The sequence below is a fragment of the Ailuropoda melanoleuca genome, chromosome 13 (genome assembly GCF_002007445.2).
Source record: "Ailuropoda melanoleuca isolate Jingjing chromosome 13, ASM200744v2, whole genome shotgun sequence".
Taxonomy (NCBI): Eukaryota; Metazoa; Chordata; class Mammalia; order Carnivora; family Ursidae; genus Ailuropoda; species Ailuropoda melanoleuca.
In genome coordinates this window covers 9,732,427-9,758,431 of record NC_048230.1, presented here as the reverse complement: position 1 = coordinate 9,758,431, position 26,005 = coordinate 9,732,427, and the positions used below count along the sequence as shown (strand labels likewise).

General features: G+C 48.2%; 2 protein-coding genes across 2 annotated transcripts; both read left to right on the top strand.

Moving 5' to 3' along the window:
- Positions 1-3,915: 3,915 nt before the first annotated feature.
- CCL5 (C-C motif chemokine ligand 5) lies at positions 3,916-10,053 on the top strand. The gene is made up of 3 exons (XM_002923612.4): positions 3,916-4,084; positions 5,501-5,612; positions 9,816-10,053. The coding sequence occupies exons 1-3, from the start codon at positions 4,009-4,011 to the stop codon at positions 9,901-9,903; spliced, it is 276 nt and encodes a 91-aa protein (XP_002923658.1). The 5' UTR covers positions 3,916-4,008; the 3' UTR covers positions 9,904-10,053.
- A 1,186-nt stretch (positions 10,054-11,239) lies between these two features.
- Positions 11,240-23,701, top strand: HEATR9 (HEAT repeat containing 9). Its single transcript, XM_002923624.4, has 16 exons — positions 11,240-11,294; positions 11,551-11,650; positions 12,724-12,773; positions 14,021-14,202; positions 14,448-14,574; positions 14,775-14,831; positions 15,015-15,071; positions 15,749-15,806; positions 16,177-16,307; positions 19,955-20,137; positions 20,542-20,634; positions 20,736-20,855; positions 21,938-22,011; positions 22,494-22,545; positions 22,974-23,060; positions 23,306-23,701. The coding sequence occupies exons 1-16, from the start codon at positions 11,271-11,273 to the stop codon at positions 23,681-23,683; spliced, it is 1,773 nt and encodes a 590-aa protein (XP_002923670.2). The 5' UTR covers positions 11,240-11,270; the 3' UTR covers positions 23,684-23,701.
- Positions 23,702-26,005: the final 2,304 nt, after the last annotated feature.

Here is a 26,005-nt window from a genome sequence, read left to right as displayed (position 1 = left end):
CCTGGCGTTATGGGATCGAGCCCCACAAGGCTCCTCTGCTATGAGCCTGCTTCTTCCTCTCCCACTCCCCCTGCTTGTGTTCCCTCTCTCACTGGCTGTCACTATCTCTGTCAAATAAATAAATAAAATCTTTAAAAAAAAAAAAAGAAGTTATTCCGATTAAGCCAGCATGAATTTAGCATCTATCGATCTATCATGTGCAAGATTTTGGTGGAAAGCAGGGGAAGAATACGAAAAGCAGCTAGAAAAGAAAAACCTTAAGACGCTGTTACTTTGTCCAGGGAGTTAAGACAAGACCAGTGCAAAGGTGACTCACAATAAAAGAGGATATTTTTACTTGTTATTGTCCACTTCTCTGCCCACCACACACACACACACACGGACACACGTGCTCCAAGGGGCAGGTGGTTGACTTGCTCACCGTGGCATCCACAGCACCTACAACAGTGCCTAGCTCACAGCCAGTCACAGGAATAGATTGCAGGTGAAGAAGGGCTGACTGAGTGGGTGTAGACCAAACACACTGGCAGGAGGTGGGGGAAGGGCAGAGAGGGCTTCATGATGTTTGTACCTCACCTTACAGTCTCCTAAGTACGTTCACAATCATTACTCTCCTTGATCCTCTCAACCACCGGTGCATGCATCCCTTGTTTTCAGGGACATAAAATCCTGGGGGAATCATAAGGACAGTTGCCATTCATTGAATCTGCACTTTAATTTCCTCACAGAATCAGTACCTTAGAACCAGAGAATATACTGATTCCATGAGTCCAGACCGGATTTTGCACAGGAGGTAGTGAGTGGTAGAAATGGAATTACGATGAGGGTCTTCCCCCTCTCTGGTCCCCACAATCCACTGGAACTACCAAAAGGGACGAAACATACTTCTGATATGCCCATTACCTATTCCTGCTGAGCAACACCACCATCCTACCTACCCCTATTCCCACTACCACTCACACACACACACACACACAGCAGAAAGGTTCCCCAGGGTTTAAGGATGAGGACTATGTTGGTCCATATCACTTCTTACCTCAGCTAGTGTCCCAACTCAGCATAGTTAGCATCCAGGAAAATACTCTGCTTTCTTCCTCAAAGAGGGAAACTGAGATCAGCGAAAGGAAACAGAAATAGAGCTCACATGGAAAAACTGAACCTCAGCAGAAGTCTCAGGATTTCTCTAGAAACAATGCAGTGTGGTAGAAAGTCTACGAACCCAGACAGGCTTGGGTTCAATGTCAAGTTCTACCATTGTAGGCTATGCGACCTCAGCAAGTCACTTAACCTCCGCCTCAACCAACCCGTCTGCTTAAAAACAAACACTTTTTGTAATAAAGCTCACTAACCCATTTAATGGGGAGTCTGATCTAGACTGCTGAAAAGCCTAAAGTATAGAATGTCCCTAAAGGGACTGCCATTATAATACCATGATAATAATAGCTAACATTATTAAGTACTTAACATGCATCAGGCATTGTACTAAGAGCTTTACACACGGATACATTTATAGGAACTTAATTGTCTCAACAGCTGTGGGAAGGACCATTGTCCTTACCCCTGATTTACAGATGAGGGAACTGAAGCTAGAGAGATTAGGTATCTGGCCAAAGACTGTCTAATAAATGGGAACAACCCCAAAGCCCCTGCTCCTGGCCACCAGGCTACACGGCCTCCCACACGTTTGGTAACTAAGGGGACTGTGTGAGGGGAACAATTAAAACAGACCATTTTTGTGTGGACAGATCAATGTTTCAAAAGTGCTTGCCATGTGTTTCTTTAAATGAAATGGCCATGGTTTTCAAAATTGCGTTTCAATTGTAAATGGGTGAATGAGTCATGAGGCGGGGAGGAGAGGCTTCCTAGGACAGGCTTAGAACAGCAGCCGGCACCTAGACAGGATGCAGTAACTGTTAACTGCCCGACTGCTGTGACTCAGTGGGAGAGGCTTGAGCCTGGTCATCAGAAGCACTCCGGTTCAGGGGCGCCTGGGTGGCACAGCGGTTAAGCGTCTGCCTTCGGCTCAGGGCGTGATCCCGGTGTTGTGGGATCGAGCCCCACATCAGGCTCCTCTGCTATGAGCCTGCTTCTTCCTCTCCCACTCCCCCTGCTTGTGTTCCCTCTCTCGCTGGCTGTCCCTGTCTCTGTCGAATAAATAAATAAAATCTTTAAAAAAAAAAAAAAAAAGAAGCACTCCGGTTCAATCCCACTAATCAGCCATGTGACTCTGAGGACCTTCACACAACCTCTTCTGTGAAATGAGAATAACCACCCTTCCTCAAAGTCACTGTGAGGAGAAACGAGATAAGGTCTTCCCATTCTAGGTGATTCAGTCACCCTCAGCCCCCAAGTTACGTATGTCACAAGAGCTAACAATAAAATGTTTTTGGTATAAGATTAAATTTTTTTAGGGGCGCCTGGGTGGCACAGCAGTTAAGCGTCTGCCTTCGGCTCAGGGCGTGATCCCGGTGTTATGGGATCGAGCCCCGCATCAGTCTCCTCTGCTGGGAGCCTGCTTCTTCCTCTCCCACTCCTCCTGCTTGTGTTCCCTCTCTCGCTGGTTGTCTCTATCTCTGTCGAATAAATAAATAAAATCTTTTAAAAAAAAAAAAAGATTAAATTTTTTAAAAGTTACATCCTTTTTAAAATGTGTTTGCTCTTGTCACTGTCGATAGGCAACTTTCTCTTAGATAATTCAGATGTCAACCTTAGCCCATCCCAGGCCAAACTGTCACTATTCTGAATTATCCAAATAGGAATGGATGAAGAGGGTGCCTGGGAGGCTCAGTCAGTTAAGCATCTGCCTTCGGCTGAGGTCATGATCCCAGGGTCCTAGGATTGAGTCACATCGGGCTCCCGCTCCATAGGGAGTCTGCTTCTCCCTCTCCCCTCCCCCGCACTTGTGCGCGCACGCATGCGTGCGCGTGCTCTCTCTCAAAAATAAATAAATAAATAAATCTTTAAAAAAAAAAAAAAGTAGGAATGGATGAAGATTTCCTGAACCCAAGTCTTTGGAATGGAGTAAGGACCTTGTCTCTAATCAAGACCACAGCATGCGTTCAGTTAAAGGATGTCCCCAACCATAAACATTTTCACGGTAGGTAGTACTGAGTGGACGGAGCACTCAGTACTACCAGGGCACCCAGGTTCTGATCCCATCGTTCATTTGCTGTGTGTTCTTAGCAAGTCATTTCTGCTCTCTGGGCCTCAGTTTCCTCCTCTGCAATTGAAGAACATGGAAGAAATGATCCCTAGGGTCCTCTGCAGCTTTCAAATTCTGTAACTTTTGTATCCAAGAAGATGTTAGAAATGAGATGGGATCCCAGCATTTACTGAATTTCTTCATCTGTAAAACAGGAAAAATGAACATAATAATAGTAAATGAGTTGCCCTGTAAAACCTTTAGAATAGTGGCTGGCAGCACAGGGCGGGTGTACTCGCCTCATTTGGGGGCTCTATGTCAGAGAACCCTCCCTTCCGTGGATGAGAGGGGAAATACGAATCTGTAATGCATGAGCAAGAACTTCGAAAGCAGCCAAATAAACACTCAGTTTATTTCTAGTCCATCCTAACTGCCCCTCTCTGCCCCCAGAGAAGCAGGATCCTGACCTCTGCTGAGCACCCCTGCCCTAGAAGAGGAAGCTGAAGATGCCAGCGGAGGAAGAGGCTTTCCACCACCAGTGCCTATATTAGTCCTTCTGGAGGGCAAAGAGGGAACCGATGAGCTCACTCGGGATCAGAGGCGGTGAGGAGGAGAGAGAGAAAGAGACTCAAATTTCCGGAGGCTATTTCAGTTTTCTTTTCCATTTTGTGCAATTTCACTTATGATATCAAACAGTACGTGGCTGCTGTTTTGGAAACTCCCCTTGGGGGGGCGCCCCTTCTACTGGCCTGACTCTATAAAGGGCCAGCCTCAGCGGCAGAGGATCCCTGCAGTCAGTGGCTCTGCCTCCACTGGCTCTCACGCACACTCCACTGGCTCTCACGCAGCCTCCACCAGCAGGTACCATGAAGGTCTCCGCAGCCACCTTTGCAGTCCTCCTCGCCACTGCCGCCTTCTGCGCTCCTGCCTCTGCCTCCCCATGTAAGTCAGGTCCTGACCACCACAGACTGGGGCCAGACCCTCACCCTGATCCCAACTTTGCCCCCCTTTCAGCTGCAGCATTTATGCTGTCTGAACCCAATGATTTACATTCCTATATTGCTTTACCCAGATGTCCAGCTGTCCCTGAGAGAGCTCTAAGCCACTTCATGGCAGGGAACCTCTCTGCTCAATTTTTCTGTCCTCAGGATCTACACCCAGGCCCTTCAGATGCTGAGTGCAGACCGATGCTGGGGATGTTAGCAGGCGGAGGCAGCCTGAACTGACCTCGAAACACAGCTAACTCATGCCTATCACCAGCAGGGTTTCTAAGAAACTTCTGAGCTTGAGACAGTCATATTCTTCCCATTTCATAGATGGAAAAAGTGGGGCTTGGGAGAGGATTTTAATTTTTTTAATTTTAATTTTTTTTAAGATATATTTGAGAGAGAGAGAAAGGCAGACAGTGTGGGGGAGGGTTGGAGAGAGAGGGAAAGAGAAAATCTCCAGCAGACTCCCACTGAGCACGGAGCCTGACACAGGGCTCAATCCCACCACCCCGAGATCATGACCTGAGCCAAGATCAAGAGTGGGACGCTTAACCAACTGAGCCATCCAGGTGCCCCAGGAGAGGATTTTTTAAAAGCCTAGTATGGATCAAGTATTATGCTGACTGCTCTGCGTGTACCATGTCATTTAATACTTACCACTACTCTTAGAGTGGCTGAGCTTGACTTATGGATGGGGAAACAGAGGCCCAGAAGAGTTAAGTAACTTGCCTGAGGTCACACAGCTAGGAAGTGGGGAAACTGGTGTTCAAAGCCAGTTCTCTCTGGCTCTTAAACACTCCTAACTCTACAGGGAAGTAGCAACTGACACTTTCCAAAGTCATCTTGAATTAACTGACCAACAAAAAGTCATCCTTCTCTGTTCAGGGCCCTACTTACCACCCTCAGCCAGAGGCTCCCCAGATGTAATACACATCTTCAGGCCCCTCTTAGGGGTTGAGGCTGAGCCATGAAGTCTGAGTTTTAGAAGCCTCCCTCCAACCCACCCTAGGTCTCAAAGAAACAAAGCTCTGAATCCACTGAGGATCCCGGGAGGGCAAGAATAAGGGCAAAGGGCCCAAGACGAGCTAGGAGAAAGCCCAGCATATCTGTAGAACCAAAGGCAAAGGGTTATGGTGTAGAGGGAAGGATACAAACAAGGTTCAAGGATTAGATGAAGGATTCCGAAGATCTTCTCAATCCTCTGTTGGAATCCCCCACTCTGCTACTGTGTGTCCACGGCCAAGTGACTTTACCTCTCTAAGCTTCAGTTTCAGCCAAAGGAGGATAACAGTCTTTCAAAGATAACATACCCAGCACAATACACCATGTGCAATGGCAATGAATATAGGCGTCTCCTTGCTTTCTCCAGATGCCTCGGACACCACACCCTGCTGCTTTGCCTACATCTCCCGCCGACTGCCCTTCACCCACATCCAGGAGTATTTCTACACCAGCAGCAAGTGCTCCATGCCAGCGGTTGTGTGAGTCCCAGTCTGTGGACCCTTGGGGGGTGGGGAGGAAGGGACACCTTTTGTCCCAGAGCCAGTCCCCCACAGGAGCACTCTAAGAGGTTACCCTATCCACTCCTACCCATCTTCCAGCTGCTTAAATAGCCAGAGTTCCTCCCTCTGTAGCTTCAGATCCCCCCCCACACCCGCTATCACATAGAAGATTAGACAAGGGGTTCCCGGGGCAGTTCTCCCCACTCTGACGGACTGGGTCAGGTCTCTGATCTTTAGGAGTGTAACCTTTACTTTAACATGACCTACAATGCCCCTCCATGGAGAAAAGATCGACAGTCATTTCTCTTCGGTTAAGAACGCCACATTCCCCCATACCCCACACCCAATTGAATCCACCTACAACCTCAGAGGATCTAAGAAGGAGAGGTCAGAGGCCAGAGCCCTAGTTACAGTCAGGTGTATTTAAAAGAAAATTATCAATTGGTGAAGAGATAATGACATGAGATTCTCCTTTAAATATGCAAACTATTACATTTGAAAAAATTAAGTCTACCACCTAGAAAGTACCTGTGTATCAAATGTGTTACATGGATTATCCCCAAATTTCATAACACTTACAGGTGTGTGTAATTCTCTCCATGTTTCAGATAATGAATCTGAGACCAAGAGAGTTTTGGTGACTTGCCCAAGGTCGCACCGTAAGTGAGGGATAGAGCTAGTCTTTGGAGCCTCCTCTTTCTACTACAAAGGTCAACAGTGATAGTTGCTTAAGAAATTTAAGATAGACAATGAAAATGGGGTAATCATGAAGTTTCCTATATAACGGAAAAGTTTTGGTTTTTTGTTTTTTTTTAAGATTTTATTTATATTTGTGAGAGACCGAGAGAGCAGAAGTAGGGGGAGCGGCAGGCAGAGAGAGAAGCAAGCTCCCCACTGAGCAGGGAGCCTGATGCGGGACTCGATCCCAGGACCTGAAGATCATGACCTGAGCCGAAGGCAGACGTTTAAGTTTTTTTAGTCCCAAAGCTCCTGTGACACTTGAAAAGCTATAGGTATTCAGAATTGCCTTTTGTTCTGGTAAGTCCTTCAAAGTATAGTGGCAATATTTAGCACTACTGATTTGATCTCTGAAAACAAATATTTTTCAAAAGAAAAAAAAAATCCTTCTTTGAGCACCTGCTATAGGCAGGTAGAGATGAATAAACCACCATCCCTGCCCTCGTGGCACACACAATCTAATACAAGGAAAAGACAGATGCAGAAGGACTAGAGTAACCCTGGGTAAAAAACATCACAAAAAGAGAGGGAGCACAATCCAGCCTCAGGGGTGAAGGGAACTTTGCTGCAAAAGGCGTTTGAGAAAAACCCGGGGGACTGGGTACATGAGACAACGCGAATGTTGCCAGGACTCTCCTTTGATTGATGCAGCATCCCCGTGTAGAAAAGCAATGAGGACCTTGAGTGTCAGCACAATGATGCAAAAGCCTTAGAGCGAGGGAGACGAGCTGGCACAGGGGAAAGCCTAGAAAGTCAGGTCCAGTTAAGAGGCTGTATGGTGGGGCGCCTGGGTGGCACGGCGGTTAAGCGTCTGCCTTCGGCTCAGGGCGTGATCCGGCGTTCCAGGATCGAGCCCCACATCAGGCTCTTCCGCTGTGAGCCTGCTTCTTCCTCTCCCACTCCCCCTGCTTGTGTTCCCTCTCTCGCTGGCTGTCTCTCTGTCGAATAAATAAATAAAATCTTTAAAAAAAAAAAAAAAAGAGGCTGTATGGTTATCCATGTGAGCAGTATTGAGGCTAAACAGGACCTGAAGGGGAAGGGAAGGAGAGTGGGGGTAGGAAGCCATCACAGGTGGAGTCAGCAAGACCCGGCAGGTGAGGTGAGGTCAGAAGCAAGGACGAGAGGGGATTAAGTGACACTGAGGTTTCTACCCAGACAGCTGGAGAAGTGCGGACCCCCTCACCCCAAAGTCTCAAAGAAGAGCTGTTTAAAGAGGAAGGAGCCAAGGTACCAGCACGAAAACCCTTGGCAATGTCCAGCAGGGAGAGTGAGAAGAGGGGCTGGCAGTTAGGAAACAGCGTTGGGGCTAGAGACAGGACATTCTTTTATAGGAGGAAAGGGTCCCCTGAGAGGAGAGCAGTCATCTTTAGCAGAGTCTTGGGGAGCACTGACTCCAGAGCTAGTCAGCCTTTGTCAGAATCCCAGCTGTGCCAGTTGGCAGTTGCACAAGCGTGGACCTAGCAGTTAACCTCTCTGAGCCTCCATTTCTTCACCTGCAAAGTCGAGTGAGAGTACTTCCCTCACTGGGTCAAAGGGAGAACAATGAAATGAAAAATGAAATTGGCATATATTCTGGCATACAGCTGGTGCCTGATAAGTGTTAACTCCTCCTCCTCCTTCTCCAAATGTACTGATATATACTTAGAAGTGACAAGTAAACCTTGAGGGAATGCAGTTCATTCACTAGCTCATTCAATAAACACCCATTAAGCCCCCGCACCGTGCCTGACCTAGGCCCAGAGACTTGGGAGAAAAACACAGAAAAGGGCAGCAATTCTGAGAACACCTGCTCTCAAGGGGCAGGCGGAGGGGGTTGCTCCAGAGAAGAGGCAGGAAGAGAGGCAGGAGGGAAGTCAGACAAGTAGGGGGGGTCCCCAAAATGGGGGCAGGGAGGGAAACTTAGCCAGGAGGGGTTGTTCCTCAGTCTCACATTCTTTAGGAGGAAATGGAACCCTGAGAAACCCTCACCCCTAGATATTCGTTTCCTGTCCTTTTGATTTCCTGGCCACAGGCTGAGGGGGCCAAGGAGGGAAGATAGCAAGTCTGTAGGGTTTCCTGTCTGACTCTTGGCTGAACAAGGGCAGGGGCTTAGGTCTAAAAGCTCCCTCACCACCCCAAATAAGCAAACAAACACTAGGAGGCAAGAGAGCCCAGAATACTCCATCTGCTCCCTTTCTCTCCTCTGCACACTAGAGTGGAAGAGAGACGGTCAAGTGGCTCTGAGTCTCAGAAAAGGGCAAGCAGCTTCCTTGAGAGTAAACACTATCCAGGAGAGAACCTGAAAAGAAACCAAGAAATCCTCATTCTCACCAGACGACCTAGGCCTTCACTTTGTCTGAAAACATTTGGGCTCATACAGGTGCAGGAAAACATCCTAAAGAAGCCAAAAGGGGAAAGGTTCAAGTAGACAGGGCTGGCCCAAGAGTAACAAGCTCATCGCGATGCAGCACTGCTCTCTAGGCCCACGGTCTACCCACATATAGGACAGTCTTCCAGCAAAAAGGTGAAGCAGGCAACTGGACGGAGCCTGTGCCCCACAAGCTTTTAAACCACCAACACATGCTATCAACACCTGTGGAGGTCAGGCCTCTCCCTCCCAGAGGCCTCCACGTTCTGGCGGGGTTAATTGGCAGAAGTGCTTTGACAACGGCTAAACCTCAGTGCCTTTGACCTCTCTGAGCACTGAAGCCCAGTACCAGGACCTTTGATATCATGTTGCTCTGATCCCTCCTAAAGAAGAATCCCATAACATTCCAATAACAATACATGTGTGGAATTTTCCAAAACTCCACAATACTATCTCATCTGAGTCTCACAACAACAGTGCAAAGTAGGGATTACTTCTATCTATCTTTTAGAGGTAAATAGATTCAGAGGCCTTAAGTGATTTGCCAAGGTGAATCCACTAATGAGTGGTGAAATCAAGACTCAATGTCGTCATTCATGCACACACACAGATGTATTCATTCGTTGAGTGTCTGCCCTGTACCAGGCACTGTATTATCTAAAACCAAATCGCACCTGTTTTTTTTTAAACCACTTCTTATCTCTCACTTAGTCAACCATGACTCAGTTCCTAGAAAACACCTCTTTTTCCCTGCGTCTTGAGCACCCACCACAGGGTCCAAAACCGAGAAGCGCTGAGAAAAGGCTAGCAGTGGTTGACCAGCTCAAACCTGGACTCCTCAGGCTCCATATGCCCTTAGCTCTCCAGGCTGCATGGGTTTGTGTGGGGGTTAAAATGCACACAGATCTGTTTTTGGCTTGGAGCCCTACTACCCAACAGAAGAGGAAATATCCTTTCCTTAAAAGCTACAAACCCAACCTTATGGAGCTCCAAGAATGCCCCACCCCAGTACCAACATTTGTGGCTCAGTCCACCTCATCCCCAAAACTGGCTGTCCGGGTGCTCACCAGGTCTCACCCTGTCCTCTTGTCCCACAGCTTTGTCACTCGAAAGCACCGCCAGGTGTGTGCCGATCCACAGAAGAAATGGGTGCGGGACCACATCAACTCCTTGGAGATGAGTTAGGATGGAAGGCGTCTTGAACCTGAACTCATGCAGACTTCCCTAGTGCTTCTTGTTTGTGCCCTAAACCAGCTTGGGAGACGCCCCCCAAGCCCCTACTCCCACCCCCTCCTGGGAGGGCACAGATTCCACCAGCCAGCAGCAGCTGTAAAAGCGTCCTCATCTGAAGCTGCCAAGAGCTCCTGAGGCTGTGCCTCGTGCAAGCGAAGTCTCTAGGCTCTGAGCTTCAGGCCCCTCGGCTTTTTGGCCCTGGCTCTGTGATCAGAAAGGAAGTCAGCTTGCCTCTGGAGGCGAAGAAGGGAGGAAGACGGCTCCTTCGGTAAAGTCCTGTGGCCACAGCTCCCCTCTCAGCCCCTCACTGGGGAGGGCTGACTGGCAAATGTGAGAAATCAGCTTTCCATTAAAACTCTCCATGCAGTTACCAAGCTGGCTCCTGGTTTGATTTCCTCCTCGGGAACCCTCCTTCCTCATGAGCATTAAGAAATTAGCTACCTGTTGAATTTAACTGTCATGTCTTTTTAGCGTTCTTTAGCAGACTTTTTTGTGTGTCTTCAAGTATTTTATTAGGAGTTCAGATCAAATCTTTGTAGAACGTTCCCTAGTTTGGATTTGCCTGGTTGTTTCCTCATAATTCGATTCAGGTCAAACATTTCTGGCAGGGACACCACATGGGTGATGCTGTTTCTCAGTGCAGCACATCAGGGTATACGTTGGTTTACTGGTGATGTTGAGTCTGATGGCCTGACGGCCCAGGTTTTCTTGCCACAGTGAGCTCACTGCTGTGTGCCAGGCACTATGCCAGGCACGGGAGGTTGGCGGGGAGAGTAGAGAGGTGAATGAGCCACAAGCCACAATCTTTAACTTTAGGCAGATTAAACATATGATAAACACCTAAAGGGAAGCAACAGTTCAAAAGCAACTGTTGTGGTCCCATTGAGAGTGGGAGTGGGGGGTGGGAGGGGTGGAATGACACCACCGAAGGAGGTGAGGCAGGGTGCCTGGGGGAGAAAAGAGACGTCAGAGATGAGGTAACATTTAAACGAAGTCTGGAAGATTGGAGAAAGAGTTTAGCAGGTAGGGAAGGCCTGACCGGTAGCAGGTACAACCTATGCAAAAGTAGGTACGGAAAGCAGCTCCCCACCACACAGAGAAGAGCTCAGTCTCTTGCTGCCAAAGAGGGAGGTGGGTGTCTAAAAGGGGCTTTCCCGCTCCTGCCATTTTCCTGATGACTAATCCTAAGAACCACCCCTGCCCCTCCCATGGGCTGACGTGTGCTTGACAGTTCACCAAATGCTTTGACTTTCTTTCCCATGCATGCCTCACCACAGCCCCTCTGGCTCCCAGACAGGCATGACTTTCCCACTTTTCAGATGAGGAACCTGAAGCTCCCAAAGGTAAAGTGACTAGCTCAAGGCCACAGGCCAGGAGACGCCATGGGTGGGGGTTGGGGGGGCGGGGCTCAAGAATGGAACTGGAGTCTTCCATTCACCTAGGAGATCTGGTTGCTCAACACTCAGAAGCTTCTACCCGCAGAAGCCCCAGCTCCTTACCAGTCCCTCTTGTGCCAGAGAGGACAAGTCTCCCCCAACTGTGCCCCCACGCTCCCAAAAGCCCTTATTGCCCCACCTGGGTTCCCTCTGGCCCCACCAGGAGAAGAGGAGGATGGCCTACGAAAAATCAGCTGATATCTTTGACATCTCCAGGTCGATGTTCAAGTACCCATGGCTGGAATACCCAGAAAGGACCAAAGGTGAGGCTGGAATAGACAGGAACAGAGTCAGGGGTGGGGCCTGAAAAGAAAAGCTCCCTGGCTCCCTCTCCCAAGACAGGGGTCTGGTGAGTTCAGCAAATCCACAGGAAGGGTCAGGGCAGACCACCAGACACTTGGTGGCTCTCCACAGCCTTCAAGGTAAGTCTCCAGGACCCTCAAAGATGGGACATCTGTCTCCCCAGCCTCCACTCCCACATCTGCACCCTGCTCTCTACCCAATTCCCCCTCCCAGTCTTTGAAAGTTGTTCCCTGTGCCTAACGCTCTTCTCCTTTATCTATCTGGCTAACCCCTACGTGGATTAAAGACTGAGCCTCTGGGACACGTTCCCTGATCCTCCCAGCCAGGTTAGGGGCCTCATTTGTACCACCTGTGCCTGCATCTTCACATTTGTCTCCCTTTGTTAATCACTAGTAAACAATTCTGTCTCATCAGCTAGATCCATGGTTCTCAAAGTGTGGTCCCAGGACAAACAGCATCAGTATCTTGTTAGAAAAGCAAATCCCCAGGGGCGCCTGGGTGGCACAGCGGTTGCGCGTCTGCCTTCGGCTCAGGGCGTGATCTCGGCGTTATGGGATCGAGCCCCACATCAGGCTCCTCCGCTATGAGCCTGCTTCTTCCTCTCCCACTCCCCCTGCTTGTGTTCCCTCTCTCACTGGCTGTCTCTGTCAAATGAATAAATAAAATCTTTAAAAAAAAAAAAAAAGAAAGAAAAGCAAATCCCCAGCCCCACCCCAGATCTACTGAATCCGTACTCAGGATGAGTGCCAGAAATTGGTTTTAAGAAGCACTCCAGGTGATCCTACAACACACTCAAATCTGAGAACCCCTGAACAAGACCGCTGGTTTTTACCATCAGCTGCATATTAGAATCCTCTGGGGAGCTTTCCGAAAAGCCGAGGCCCTATCCCCAGAGAATGAGATTCACGTAGTCTGATGTAGGGCTAAGGCAGGTTAAAAGTTCCCCCAAATAATTCTAACATGCAGCGTTTATTAAATGCTGAATAAATGAATGCCTGAATGGATGATTCTTAGCCCACCATTTGTACCACAGAACTCAGAAAAGTCATGGCTCCTGTCCACCTGCCCTTGTCCTGCTACCAGGTAAGACCCCTAACTTTTGCCCCCAGGGGGCTTTGTTGAGGTGGGAGCAGACTGCCCCTTCCTTTAAGGCCAGGTCAAAGAACCCTTACACTCATCCCTGGGGCTGCTGCTAATTCTGTGTGACCTTGGACAAGTCACTTCCCCTCCCTGAGCCTCAGGAGCGTCCTCTGTCACTGGCCAACCCCTGTCCCGCTCCATTGTGGTTGCTATGAGATACTATCTGTAAGGCCCAAGCTATGCGGGCAGTGCTTAATAAGGAGTTATTTTTATTCATTAACACAGGGATCCTCATAGAGTTGCCAGATAGAATACTGATGCCCAACTAAATTTGAATCAGATAAATAATTTTTTTGTATAAATATGTCCCAAATATGGTATCCAATACCTAAAATCTAAATTTACCTGGACGTCTTGTTTTTTATTTGCTTGGTTTTCACTAAATCTGACAACCCTACTCATTGTGAGTCAACACTCCACTTTCTGAAACCATGGCCACCACCTGACAACTTTTACTATGATCTTTTCAATCACCACACTGAAAACCACTGGCTGAAGCCCTGCCTTGTTGCTCAGAGAACTGACTCTGACAAAGGCTGGAGAAGAGATAGGAGTGAATTCTAGCCAAATCTGCAGAGAAAGTCCCCTGACCCACCAACACCCCTCCACTACAATCAGAGCTGCAGTTTCACGACCGTTTAAGACAGAGATTGTTTAAGAAAATTCTGCTTTTCCAACTAAACTGTCGAGTCCCATGAAGGCAGGGATGATAACTGCCTCCCCAGCACGTAGCACGGTGCTCGGCACTTAGCAGGTGCTCGGTGAGTATCTGCTGAGTGCCTGAATGAAGGGGCAGTAGCCTGTCTCTTCCCTTCTTCACTCCACATATCCCTCGCCCCTTGCCTTTTCATCTCCTTGCCCAGATGGCCTTTTCAAAGTGCTTTGAGATCCTCAAATAACCAAATGGTGTACTCAGATTGGTTTACAGATCAACAAGGGCTTCACAATCTTTACCTCATTTGTTCTTCACAACAAGGGGTACAGAAAGGACAAGCTCCATTCTGCAGATGAGAAGACTGAGATCTTGGTGGGTGAAGTCACTTGCCCAAGTCACACAATGGGTAGGAGGTCTGAGTCTAGCTGAGATGAGAGACTAAAGGGCGTCCCTCTCACCTAGTGCCTTCTTATCCTGGTCCTTTTCCTGGCTAAGGAATATTCCCTGCCACTGTTGTGCCATTCACACCCCCCAGATGCCAAAGGAAGAGTTTCCCCCAAGTCCAGGGTGCTGGAGGCAGCACCCAAGCCAGCCAGATTCAGTGCCTTACTGCTACTTCAAGAAGCCTGAGATCTACACACACTGGCACACTCTGTATGATCAGCGACAAGAACGGGAGGCCCTGAAAATGTTGCGGAAAATGAGAGATCCCCCTAGGTGTGCTCTGCCCCTCCCTATTCTCCACACCCTTCATACCTTCTAGGAAAGAGAGGGAGGAGAAGGAAGAAGTGGATGGGGGTGGGGCAAATCCAGCTTACAGATCCCAGAGAGGAGCCTGGGCTAGGAGGAGGGGCATCTGTCTTCCTCAGGTCCCATCTCTGAGCTGGCTGAGGACCAAGTGCAGAGGAAAGTTTGTGAAGTGGGAGGGAGGGACCAAGGCTGCTGTGCAATTTCTCACACAGGCAACTCAAAGAGAGCACGCCCATCCAAAAATTCCATCTCCCTATGAGCAAGTTGACTATAAAATCTCAGATGGAATCCAAGCCCTCAGACCCTACTGGAAACCCCCTGAAGTGGCAAAGATTAAAGGTCAGGGACCACAGCGGGAGGGAGAATGGGGAGACTCCCTTTCAGTGGGTGCCCTTACCTTGGGCTCACATTATCCTTCAGCCCTCAGTCCCTGCCTACAAAACAGAGGGAGGAAAGGAAAAGGGATTGGATGAGCTCCTCTCCATTTGAAGTCCTACAACTATATCCCTTTCTCTCCACCGGCTCCCTTGGATGGGCAGGAACTCACAGAAAGCCTGGAATCTCCCAGAGAGCATGAGCAGTTCTATGCAGCACAGGTGAGAGGTGGCAAAGGTGGTGGAGCATGGCCACAGGTAGGAGTTGGCTGAGCTGGGGAGTAGAAAGCTGCATGGGGAGGGGGAGTGGTATTCCAAGACAAAACTCCAGCTGTGTCCAGAGGATATAACTCATGGGGGTGGTGTCTGAGCTCTCTTCCCTTTTTTCCACCCCTATTCCTACAGGCTCTGGGGTGCCTGGGCATCAGTGACAAGTTTGTCATAGAGGCACTACGGCAGGTGGTGAGTCTGGGGCTGCATGGAGCTCATGAGAGGAGGATACAGGGTCTGAGGTATGTCGAGCATGGGCACAGGGCACAGACAAGGCTCGCCAGGGTGTAAGAATGCTGGTTCGGATGCAGTGAGGAGAGAGTTGCCAGTGTGCGGCATGCCCCATCTCACGCCCTTGGCTTCCTTGAAGGGCAGCTTGATGGGGCTGGGGGAATCTGAAGGTCCTCTCTGTCTAACAGAAAAGACCCTCAACTGAAAAGCAGAAAAGAACTGGGACTGAGTTCATTTTCCACCTTAACCGAATCAATGCCACGTGCCTACATGCCAATTTATAATAGGGAATATGTGTTCGTATCTATAGTCTCATTTAAATCTTACAAATTGGGAACAGGCAGTAGTATCTGCATTTTTCTAATGATAAAATGGAAGCTCTGAGAGTGAGCCAAGTGACTGGCCGGAGGCCACAGGGCTGCTAGATACCAGATAGGGATCTGAACAAAAGTCTTACTCCTAAGTTGTGTTCCTTCCCTTGCACCATTCTGCCTGTACTCTGTGTTTAAGCATAGACAGGTCACTCTCTAGGCCTCGGTTTCCTCACTTGTAAATGAAAAGTTAAGCTGAGATGATTCTTAACGCTCTGACATTCCATCATCTTATGGCATATCTCCACCATCTGCCTCTTCAATCAGGCCCAAACTGGTCCAGAGAAAGTGAAGTATGAGGCCTGTCGAAGCCTGGCCATACTGGGTGAGTACGTCCCCTCCCTGGGAGGGGAGTGGGGGAAAGTGAGAAAGAAAGCAGTGCAGCCCCTTTCCCCTTTGGGTAAGGACACCCACTTCTACCTAGCATTTGGCAGGGTCTGGGAGCTAGCCTAGGTACTGTGGGCAGAGAGAGGAAAGTGGGGTGAAAAGGAGAAAAGACTGGGAGAGAGGGGGCGGGCCCCTGGAACTGCAGCCATGCTCAGCCAGCTGCATTAGCGTCCTGGGAGGATGGGCAACACCTCGGGACCCCGTACTTAGAACTTCTGTCTTGAGGGCACAGTGGAGACAAATGGATCCTGGCAGAGAGGAACAGCTCCTGAGGCTCTGCCCTGACCTGAGGACCTTCCCTTGTCCAGGTTGCCTGAATAAGCACGTGATCCAGGTTCTCATCACACAGTTGAAGGGGCAAAATGAGGGGCGAAGGATGGATTCTCTGACAGGGCTACGAGTGGCTCTCAACTCCTGGGCTGCTATCCCCAAAGACAAGGTGATTGCGAGGGGAGTCAGTAACTGGGGCAGGTAGGACAAGGTAACTGATGGTGCTGGCTGGGGTTGGTAACCTAGCTCCTAGCCTTGATGGGGGAAGACACTATCCTTGTAAAGTTCCCTGTGGAACAGCTCCCCTGAAGAGAAGCACTGGCATGGCCACTTAGGAGTCACACAACCCCTGAAAAGCTGGCTTTCAGAGCCGCGGTTTGTTCATTTCCAAAACGGAGATAGTCACACCCACCATCATGAGCACTGAGTAATGTACAGAACTGCTAAATCACTAAATAGAAACTAATAGAACACTGAACGTTAACTATACTAACACAACACTGTATGTTAACTATATTTTAATAAAAATTCATTAATGGAGTAAACAAAAAAGATAGATAGTAATTATAGCATTGTTGAGATTAAATGAGATAATGTATGTAAAGCACCTCGTTCAATGCCTGTGCTTTTTAAATGGTAACCATTATCATCCCTAAAATAACCTACTAAAGAAAAAAAACTCTCAAGAGGGGAAAGGGATCAAAAGAGTCTGCAACACTACTCAAATTTTTTCCCTTTTAGGGCCCTCTTACTTTGACCCCATCACTGCTCTGTGTGAAACAGAAGTCATCATTCATCCATTTACCCAACAAATATATACTAAATAGCTATCACATGCCAGGCACTGTCCCAGGCCCTTAAGATACATCAGTGAACCAAACAGACTAAGATCCCCTGCTCTTGTGGAGCTTACCTTCTAGCTGGGGAGACATACAATTATAGTAAACTTGATTATATGGTATGTTAGAGGTGACAAGTGCAGAGGAAAAATTAGGAAACATGGTAAGGATGATCAAGGAATGCCAAGTGGGGATGGGACTAGGCTGCAGTTTTAAACACAGAAGGGAGGCAAGGCTTCATTTAGAAGGTGTCATTTGAGCAAAGATATGAAGAAAGTGAAGGTGTTAGCCTTGCAGAGATCTGAGAGGAGGCATTCCCCGGCAGAAGGGCCAATCAGTGCAAAGGCTCTAAGGTAGGAGCGTGGGTGGCACGGTACAGGGACAGCAAGGAGGCCAGTGTGGCTGCAGTGGAGTGGAAATAGAGAAAGTAGCAGAAAATGGAGGTAGGTCAAAGTAGTTAACAGGAAATTCAATTATACTAGATCCAGATCGACTAGATCTACTAGACTAGGTCATACTAACTACATCATTGCTTTCTGGACAACTTCAAGTACTTGGACTTTTACTCTGCATGAAGTAAGGAACAAAGCAATGACATAACCTAACTTACATTTCAAAAGGTTCACTCTGCTGTACAGAAAAGATGGGAGGTGGGGGTGGGGCATCAGGGGGAAGCAGAAAGACCAATTAAGGGCTACTGAAGCAATCCTGGTGAGATATAATGGTGGCAGGGGGCACAGTAGTTGTAGTGGGATTAGTAAAACTCTTGACAGGTTGAATGTGAGCTACAAAAGGCAGTGAGGAAACAAGGATGAAGCCAACTAAGATGGAGAAAGCTACAAGTGGAACAGGTTTGGAGGTAATATCAGAAGTACAGGTTTGGACAAGTGATGTTTGAGACGTCTACTGGACCTCGAAGGGAGACAGCAGGTAAAGTTGTATGTACAATTTTGAGTTTCGAAGTCTGAACCAGAGAAAGGAATTTATGAGTTGTTGGCATATAGACAGCATTTAATGTCATTCAATTAAATGAGAGCACTAAGAACCAAGTATGAAGTATTGGTTCATTCCAATATTAAGACCTCAGGGAGAAGAGGAAGAACCAGTAAATAATGACAGCTGGTCATTAGGTAGGCAGACAACCCAAGAGTGTGGTATTCTGAAAATCAAGAGAAGAACATACATCAAGGAAAGGAAACAAATCGACGACATCAAATAACATAAGGACTGAGAACTGATACACAGATTAACAATGTAGGAATCCTTGATTATCTCAAGAACAATTTTGGTGGGGTCACAGTGGTGTAGGTCTGACGGAGTTTAAGAGTGAATGGGAGGAAAGAAATTAAAGATGGCAAAGCAGACAACTTTCCAAGTTTTGCTGGCAAGGGCTGTAGCTGGCACCAGGGGTGGATTTTAGAATAAAGAAAAATAATAGCATGTTTCCATGGTCCAGTAGTTAGAAAAATGATAACTTTGGAGAGAGAAGAAAGAGTTGTGATTAGGTGAGAAGGGATGAGCTCTAACACAAGTGGAAAGACTGACTTTAGACATATGGTCAGAGTCTGTAGTAATTAGTGGAGGGAAGAACATATGGGTGCAGGTGTTGGACAGAAATGATGGTAGGTGCCTCTGGAACTTCTTTTCCGGTTGCTTATATTTGCTCAGTAAAGTAGGAAGCAAGGGCATCAGCTAAGAATTAAGAACGGAGGAATGGAGGTTCCAGAGGACAGGGTGTGAATCAGGAGGGCAGGAAAAAGAACTGCCCAGGGAAAAACAGTATGGTTACTAGATAGCACTAAGGGTCTACACAAGGTTTGTGTTCACACATTTAAAGCAAGATCAGTCTGGGGCGCCTGGGTGGCTCAGTCACTAAGCATCTGCCTTTGGCTCAGGTCACGATCCCAGGGTTCTGGGATCGAGCCCCACATCGGGCTCCCTGCTCAGCAGGAAGCCTGCTTCTCCCTCTCCCACTCCCCCTGCTTGTGTTCCCTCTCTCGCTGCCTCTCTCTCTGTCAAATAAATACATAAAATCTTTTTTAAAAATAAATAAAAATAAAAAATATAGCAAGATCAGTCATCACGACTGTATGCTTTTCTCCAGGAAATGCAGGCACAGAGTGAGTGCACAGCTGACTACAATGAGGCAAGAGGAGGTAAAGTTCAGTGAGGCAAGCAAGTGACTATAGTAGGACCATGGAGTTTAAGCTGGGTAGAGAGGGAAGAAAATGAGGAGCAATGAAAAGGTGCTCAGTGGACTGTTAATTCATATGGAGTCCAACAATTATTGGCATCGGGAGGTGAGCTGGAAAGATAGGAGGTGATGGTCAGAGAGTGGGGTCCATGAAATGGAGGTCACGGAGAAGTCACAGTGATGGATAATGATAAAAACCTCTCTGTGAAAATTAATGGCTGACACAGAATGGAGGACAAGGACAAGATTACTGGAGAACAGGAGTAGGATAAAATAACATATTTTTTAAATGTCAGGAATTAGAAGTGTTAAAGAGAGTGACATTCATCCATCCACAAGATAAAGTCGTACAGAAATGAGGAGTTAAGGGGCGCCTGGGTGGCTCAGTTGTTAAGCATCTGCCTTCGGCTCAGGGCGTGATCCTGGCGTTCTGGGATCGAGCCCCACATCAGGCTCCTCTACTGGGAGCCTGCTTCTTCCTCTCCCACTCCCCCTGCTTGTCCCTCTCTCACTGGGTGTCTCTCTCATTGGCTGTCTCTGTGTCAAATAAATAAATAAAATCTTAAAAAAAAGAAGGAAAGAAAGAAAGAAATGAGGAGTTAAGACCTAGGAGCAAGTAGAGGACAGCAAAAATTAAGGGCAAGTGGGTAAAATAATCTGAGGACATGAAATTCATTCTGAGGAGGAGGCACAATGCTCTGGAAGTAGCATTGAATTGCCCTCTTAACAGAGCCTGGCTGAAGACATAGGCCCCCTGCCCATTTCACTTCTTGTCTCCCTCAGAGGACTCAAGTCGGGGATGAAGAGAAGTTGGTAGCTGTGCTGCAGATGCTGATAAATGAGTCATCGAACGAAGCAGCTGTGGAGGCAGCCCTGTGCTTGGGTTTCCTGAGGCCCTGCAGCAACACAGCCCAAGAGTTCTTGCTGCAGTGCCTGAGCCAAGGGTCCAAAACCCAGCAGATGAAGGTGTGAGGGGCAGGAGGCTAGGCTCCCTGGGGAGCCCTGGGGAACCAGAGGCTGGTGCTCACTTCGGTACTGTCGGGGCCCCGTCATACTCAACCAGAGAAAAGAAGCTTCAGCGGGGACCACCGCGGAGCCTTCTGTGTGTCTGTGAATATGCATGTGCATGAGTATGGGGTCACACAGACCTAAGTGTACATGTGTCTGTATATATTTGATTTGTATGAGTGTTCATTTATAAATGTGCACCTATGTGCACACATGAACTTATGTTCTCACTCAAAAGGTGAAGAGGCAGGAGAATGGACCTGATCTGTTCCCCAGTTTTAGGCTCAGCCCTCAAGCCTACCTGGCCATCCAGATGCCTCTTGGCCCTGTACACCCCACCCTACCCTGCCTGCCTCCCACAGGCACTCAGGATGCTGGTCAAGATGATGCATGTACACACACCCACAGTCACCAGGGCCATCCTAGACCAGCTGTGCTATTCTAGTGTCCTGGAGGTAAGCTCTCAGACTGCCTAGGACCCTTCCTTCTCCAGCATAGCACAAGGGTGAGAGATAGGAAGAGTCTATCCTTCATACCTTCCCACCTCTGCTCTCAGCACCGCTTTGAAGCCACCCAGATGCTCAAGACCATTGGGCTGGAAAAGATCCAGGCACAAGGGCTGGAGGGATTCACATTTGACCTGCTCTGGAGGAAGACGTATAATGAACCTTTCCTTGTAAGTGAGACCAAAGGTCCCAAACCCAGGGAGCCCAAACCCGCCTCCTCTCCCTTCTCTGAAGACCTCCTCTAGCTTGGCTCCCACCACACTGCCCATAAAGCATCATATTCACTCTAAGACACTAATGCACTCCCTGTTCCCCTGTTCCCCTAATGCAGCCCACGTTTTCAAGCCACCTTGCCTTTGATCAGGCAGTTCTCTTAGCGAAAAATGCCGAGTCATCCCTCCCTCCCTCTGCAAGGTGCAAAACTGCCTTATGTTATTATTCACTCCTCCCTCCTTTCTGTCACAGTGATTGCTCCTGCAAGGCCAGTCCAAACACCTCCTATTGGAACCTTTCCCAAATCACCTCCAACAGAATGAACCCTGCCTTCCTCCGTGCTCCTTTGCTTTCATCTTTTTGTAGCTTATTACAAAACCAGCCACAGAACTTCTAAAGACATTTTTCTAAAATGTAAATCAGATTGTCTCACCTCTGCATAAAACTTTTCAGTAGCTCCCCAATGCCCTCAGGAAGGCTTTACACTGTCCTTCACCACCCAAGGCCTGCTTCCCTCTCTGGCTGCATCTCTCCCCACTCCTGCTCAGGGCCACACACCAGCTATGCTTAAAATGACCGTGTCCTCATTTATACCTGTTATCCCAGGGTAATTCCTCAGTGCCCCACTTTGAAGAGTCTCAGTGTGGTCACCTAGCTAAACTGAAATATTTTCTGTTCCCTAAGCCTCTAAGCTTTTGTACATGCCCTCCACTCTGCCCAAAAAAATCACCCTGCCCCCAGCCCTCTACTGGTTAACTGCCATTCGCCCTTCAGGCTTCAGCTGAGGCATCACTTCTTCTAGCAAATCTTGCCGGTACCCGAACTGAAGAGACCCTCCTATGTTCACCCTATAGTTAGTTCAGTCGTAACACTTACAACAGTAGGGTGACTGCCTACTCACTTGTCTGCTTCCCCTACCAGACCACGAGTTCAAGGCAAGGACCATATGTAGCACAAAGTCAACATTCAGTAAAGGTTTGTGAGCACTTCAAGGTACACTCCTGTATTCCTCTGTTGTCCCTCCTTAATCCTTCTTCAGGCTATGAGGCAGGCTGTGGCTGAAACTGTGGAAGACCTCAGGATGAAGCCTACAATGATGAACTTGGTGGAGGCGTGAGTGCCTTGGGCTGGGAGCTGCCAGAGCCAAACCTAGGCTGTGGGAAAGGGGCACAGGGTCGGAGAGAGCTGAGACTCGGATCCCAGTTCTTACTTCTCACTTGCCCATGCCCCTGGCCAAGTCACTCTTTGACCCCTGGGATTTTCTTTATCTGTAAAAGGGGGCTGATAATACCAACTCAGGGTTGTTATAAAATGTAAGAGCCCAAATTAAGATGAGGACGTGAAAGGGACCTGTAAAAGGTAGAGTTCTGGACAGATGTGAGTCCTAATTGTCTTTCAGTGCCTCCTGGCAAATTGCAGTACCTGCCTTTCCCTTCCTAGCCCCTTTCCTGACCCAAGTAACAAGCGGGAGCAACTGATGAAATTAGCATCTCTCATTGGCCTTACGCCCGACTCACTCTGGGCTGCAAGAACAACCAACCAGCCTTCCTCCCCTACCCTCTAATTGGATAACACTCTTACTCCCTTCTACATAGGCAACTGATGAACTCAAATATCACTGCACGCCAGGAAGCAGTCATCTCTTTGGTAAGGCCAGCTCTGCTTCTCTCTTGATGGCAGGGGGAGTAGGCAACTGAGCACAATTACTCAGGGGCAGAAAAAGCTATAAAGTTTGGGGAGGTTTGCTGGCTTATTTTAGAATTCCAGCCCTACCAGGATATCAGGGGTAACCTCTTTTTCAGGATTGGAAGCACCTACCTCCAACAGGAGACGGGTATGAGAGTCGTTGCTTAGATACTACAGGAATTGTCTTGACTCTTCCTAGTGAACAGTATGCGCTGGAACCCAATGCAGTGGCCCCAAAAGGGAAAGAAAGGGATACCTCAGTGGGGGAGCCATAACGCCCCCTCTCGGCAGGCCACAGAGTGGTCAGAGGGGGACTAGAATGGAAAAGACCACAGATGGGGCATCTCCCTAGGCTGGCTACTTAGTCACTCTCATTCTGCCTCTGCCAGGGCGTCCTGGGGATCCGCAGCCCACAGGTGTTCCACCTGCTCCTGGATATGCTAGACACAGAAAAGAGCCAGGCTGTGAAGAACAGCGTGAGGCATTCCCGCTCCCCTCTTCCATTTCTCTACCCCTCCTTTAAGCCTCTCCCACCCATCCTCACCACTTGCTCTTTGTCAGGAGGGAGGAAAGGGGAAATGAGCCTCAGACACTGTCCCTTGACTTCATTCCTTGGGGCCACAGTGGCCTATGGCCAGAGCACCCTCCTCCCCGAGGCACCCCCTCCACTCCCAGCCTTAGCTTGAAGTGAGCCAGCCATAGGACCTTTGTTTCAATGCAGCTACAAGAAACATTAACTGTCTTGGCCTCAATTGATCCCTGGATCCAAAACAAGCTGAAGAACAAGGTTGTCTTTGTGTGTGAGGCACTTAAGACTAATGAGGAGGAAGGGCCTACAAGGTTCCGGAAAGAGCCTGAGAACCCAGAAGAGTTAACTATTCAAGACTTTCAACTTGCACAGCTGAACCTGTTTATTGCAAAGTCCACAGCCACATCAGACCAACAGAAAAAGCTGAGTGCCCAGAGAGGCTCTGCCTTTTACCTCCCCTCTGCCTTCCCACCCTGTTTCTCTAAACCAAAACAAAAAGCACCAGCCACAGGGCCCTGGGTGCCAAGGATCAGGAAGCAGCTCCAGATCCTAGCTAAAACCTCCCAATAGGTCAGTTCTTCGGGCCAAGTCACCACTCTCCCTGAGGTTGCTTCTCAGGCTCCCCTGAGAAAACAATCTACACCTATCTTCCATGAATAAATGTCACTCTACCTATAACTGCTGGTCCCTTTGTCAGAGGCTGCATGGAAACTCAGGTCTCCTCACTTCTGGCTGAGTGTTAATTCACTCAGCCACATGTCCTTTTCACAAAGGGAAAGAGCCAGAGCTGCTCCAGTGGCCAACCTGCCTCCCTAAATCAAGCCCTTGTTTATGCCCAGAATTTGATGAGCCTTTGCCCAGAGTGGGCTGCAGAAGGGAAAGTAGGAGAAAATCCTGAAAAGCTTGGCTCTTGGATCATTTCATCTTACTAACTTGTCGCCCCTCACCACCACTTCCTAGTGGTCAGGAGGTAACAAAGCTATACTCAAGACCAACCATCTCTACGGTCTTTTTGCCACCTGCTTTCTGCCTTCCTCAGGGCCATGCCCTGTGACAGGCCCTCTTTACTCTCTAAAACTGCTTCAGTTTCTCCCTTGTTTGTTCTAAAAGCTTGTTTCCCTTTACCAATAGGACCTGCACCAATCCCAACAATCTACATCTTCCATCAAAAAAACAAAAAAACAAAACAAAAAAAAAACCCAGACTTTGTGGAGTCAGAAAATTCTGAAGTCTAAATCCTAGGGTCCATCACTTTCTTCAACTCTGACTTTGGACAAGTTCTGTAATCTCTGTTTCCTCACCTATAATAAAATGAGAATGATGCACACTACTTCAGAGAGCTCCTCTGAGGAGTGAACAATAATATACATCCTAAGAGAGTGCCTAGCATCACATAGGAAGCACTTGAATATGAGCTGCTTTTCTCTTTTCCTCTCTTCAGTGTTGCCATGTGAGCCTGTGACCACCAGAGGTTAAAAACGTCCTGCCACCCCTATTAATCCCCCCAATCTGATTGAAGTGATCTAATGTGAGGTCAACTTCTTCCCATTAAGCAGAGAAAGGTCAAAGTAAAATAGATGCTCCTTTCCATTTCCCCACACTCCAGTTTCTAGAGTGGTCCCGTTATTGTGAATCCAACATGATGTGTGTCACTCAGATGTATCTCCCTACCTACCCCCCCACTGCTTCCAGATGCATGTTTTGCCTCATAGAGTTGTAAGTAAAAACCAAAAGTAGTTTCACTATTCTGGAGTCTAAGCAACATTGCCTCCACTAGTGTGGCACAAAGACCAAAGATGGCAAAGATGATCTTCCTCTCTTGCCCACCCTGCACCTTTGGGCCAATGAACAATCTAACCCAAATTTCCCTGGGCCTTTACAGCCTGTGGGTACAAACAAGGGCTTAGTAACTACAAAATTCAGGCTCTCAACTCCTGCAAAATCCTGCCCACAGATCTCCAACCCCTGTTCCTCCTCCTCCGTATTCTGGCTCTTTAGAGGATGGTCTTATTACTTGACCAGATACCAGTCTCTGCTCGATACCTCAATCCTCATTTCACCAATCCTCATCAGAAGATTTAAGACAGCACTGAACATAAAGCTCTGCAGAGAGCACACACCATCTGGTACACCACCAACAGACTAGAGCATTCTCAGCACCAAAGCCACCTAGATGCAACACTCTGACAAACATGCTCAATCCAAGCTGTGGCCAGTTTCTCTCTGAAGCCTGAAATGCCCACTTATCTCAGCCAACAGCATCTGTTGATATTGCTCTTTGGGCACCACCCAAAATATAAGTTCCCCCCTCTTCTCTCTCCTCTCTTTCTAATGAAACCTCTGAATACACCCTCTGATGGCAGCAGAAACAAAAGGCATATACACCCTCCTCCTCTTCCAACATTCTCCTCCATCTCTGTGCTATCACCGAAATCTGGCTCTCTCCCTTGAACTAGCCTCTTCCCAAAGTCTTAGGTGTTGCTTATCCTCCTCCATTCCTTTCAATGTCACCATTATCCTGTGCCTTCATATAAAAATCACTCTGGGACTCTAGACCCACCACTTCTCTGTGGGTCTTGGCTCTCTAGTTATCACACTCTCTGGTCCACTTCTCTATTTTCTCTCATTCATCGCCTAAACCTTAGTCTTGCTATCACCATGATGGTAACAACCATCCAACACCCCATCTCCTCTCCCTTCCATTCACTTCAGCCACCCAGTTCCATGGTCACACCTCACCCGTCATCCCTAGGAATTGCTTCATCTCCAAAATCCTAAACATCTATTTTCAGACCCAAAGCTATCTATCCAGTTCTTTTTATCCCCACTACCAGTTCTTTGAATCTCATTAATAACACTATGCTCTTGACGTCCCTACATTCTTAACTGCCT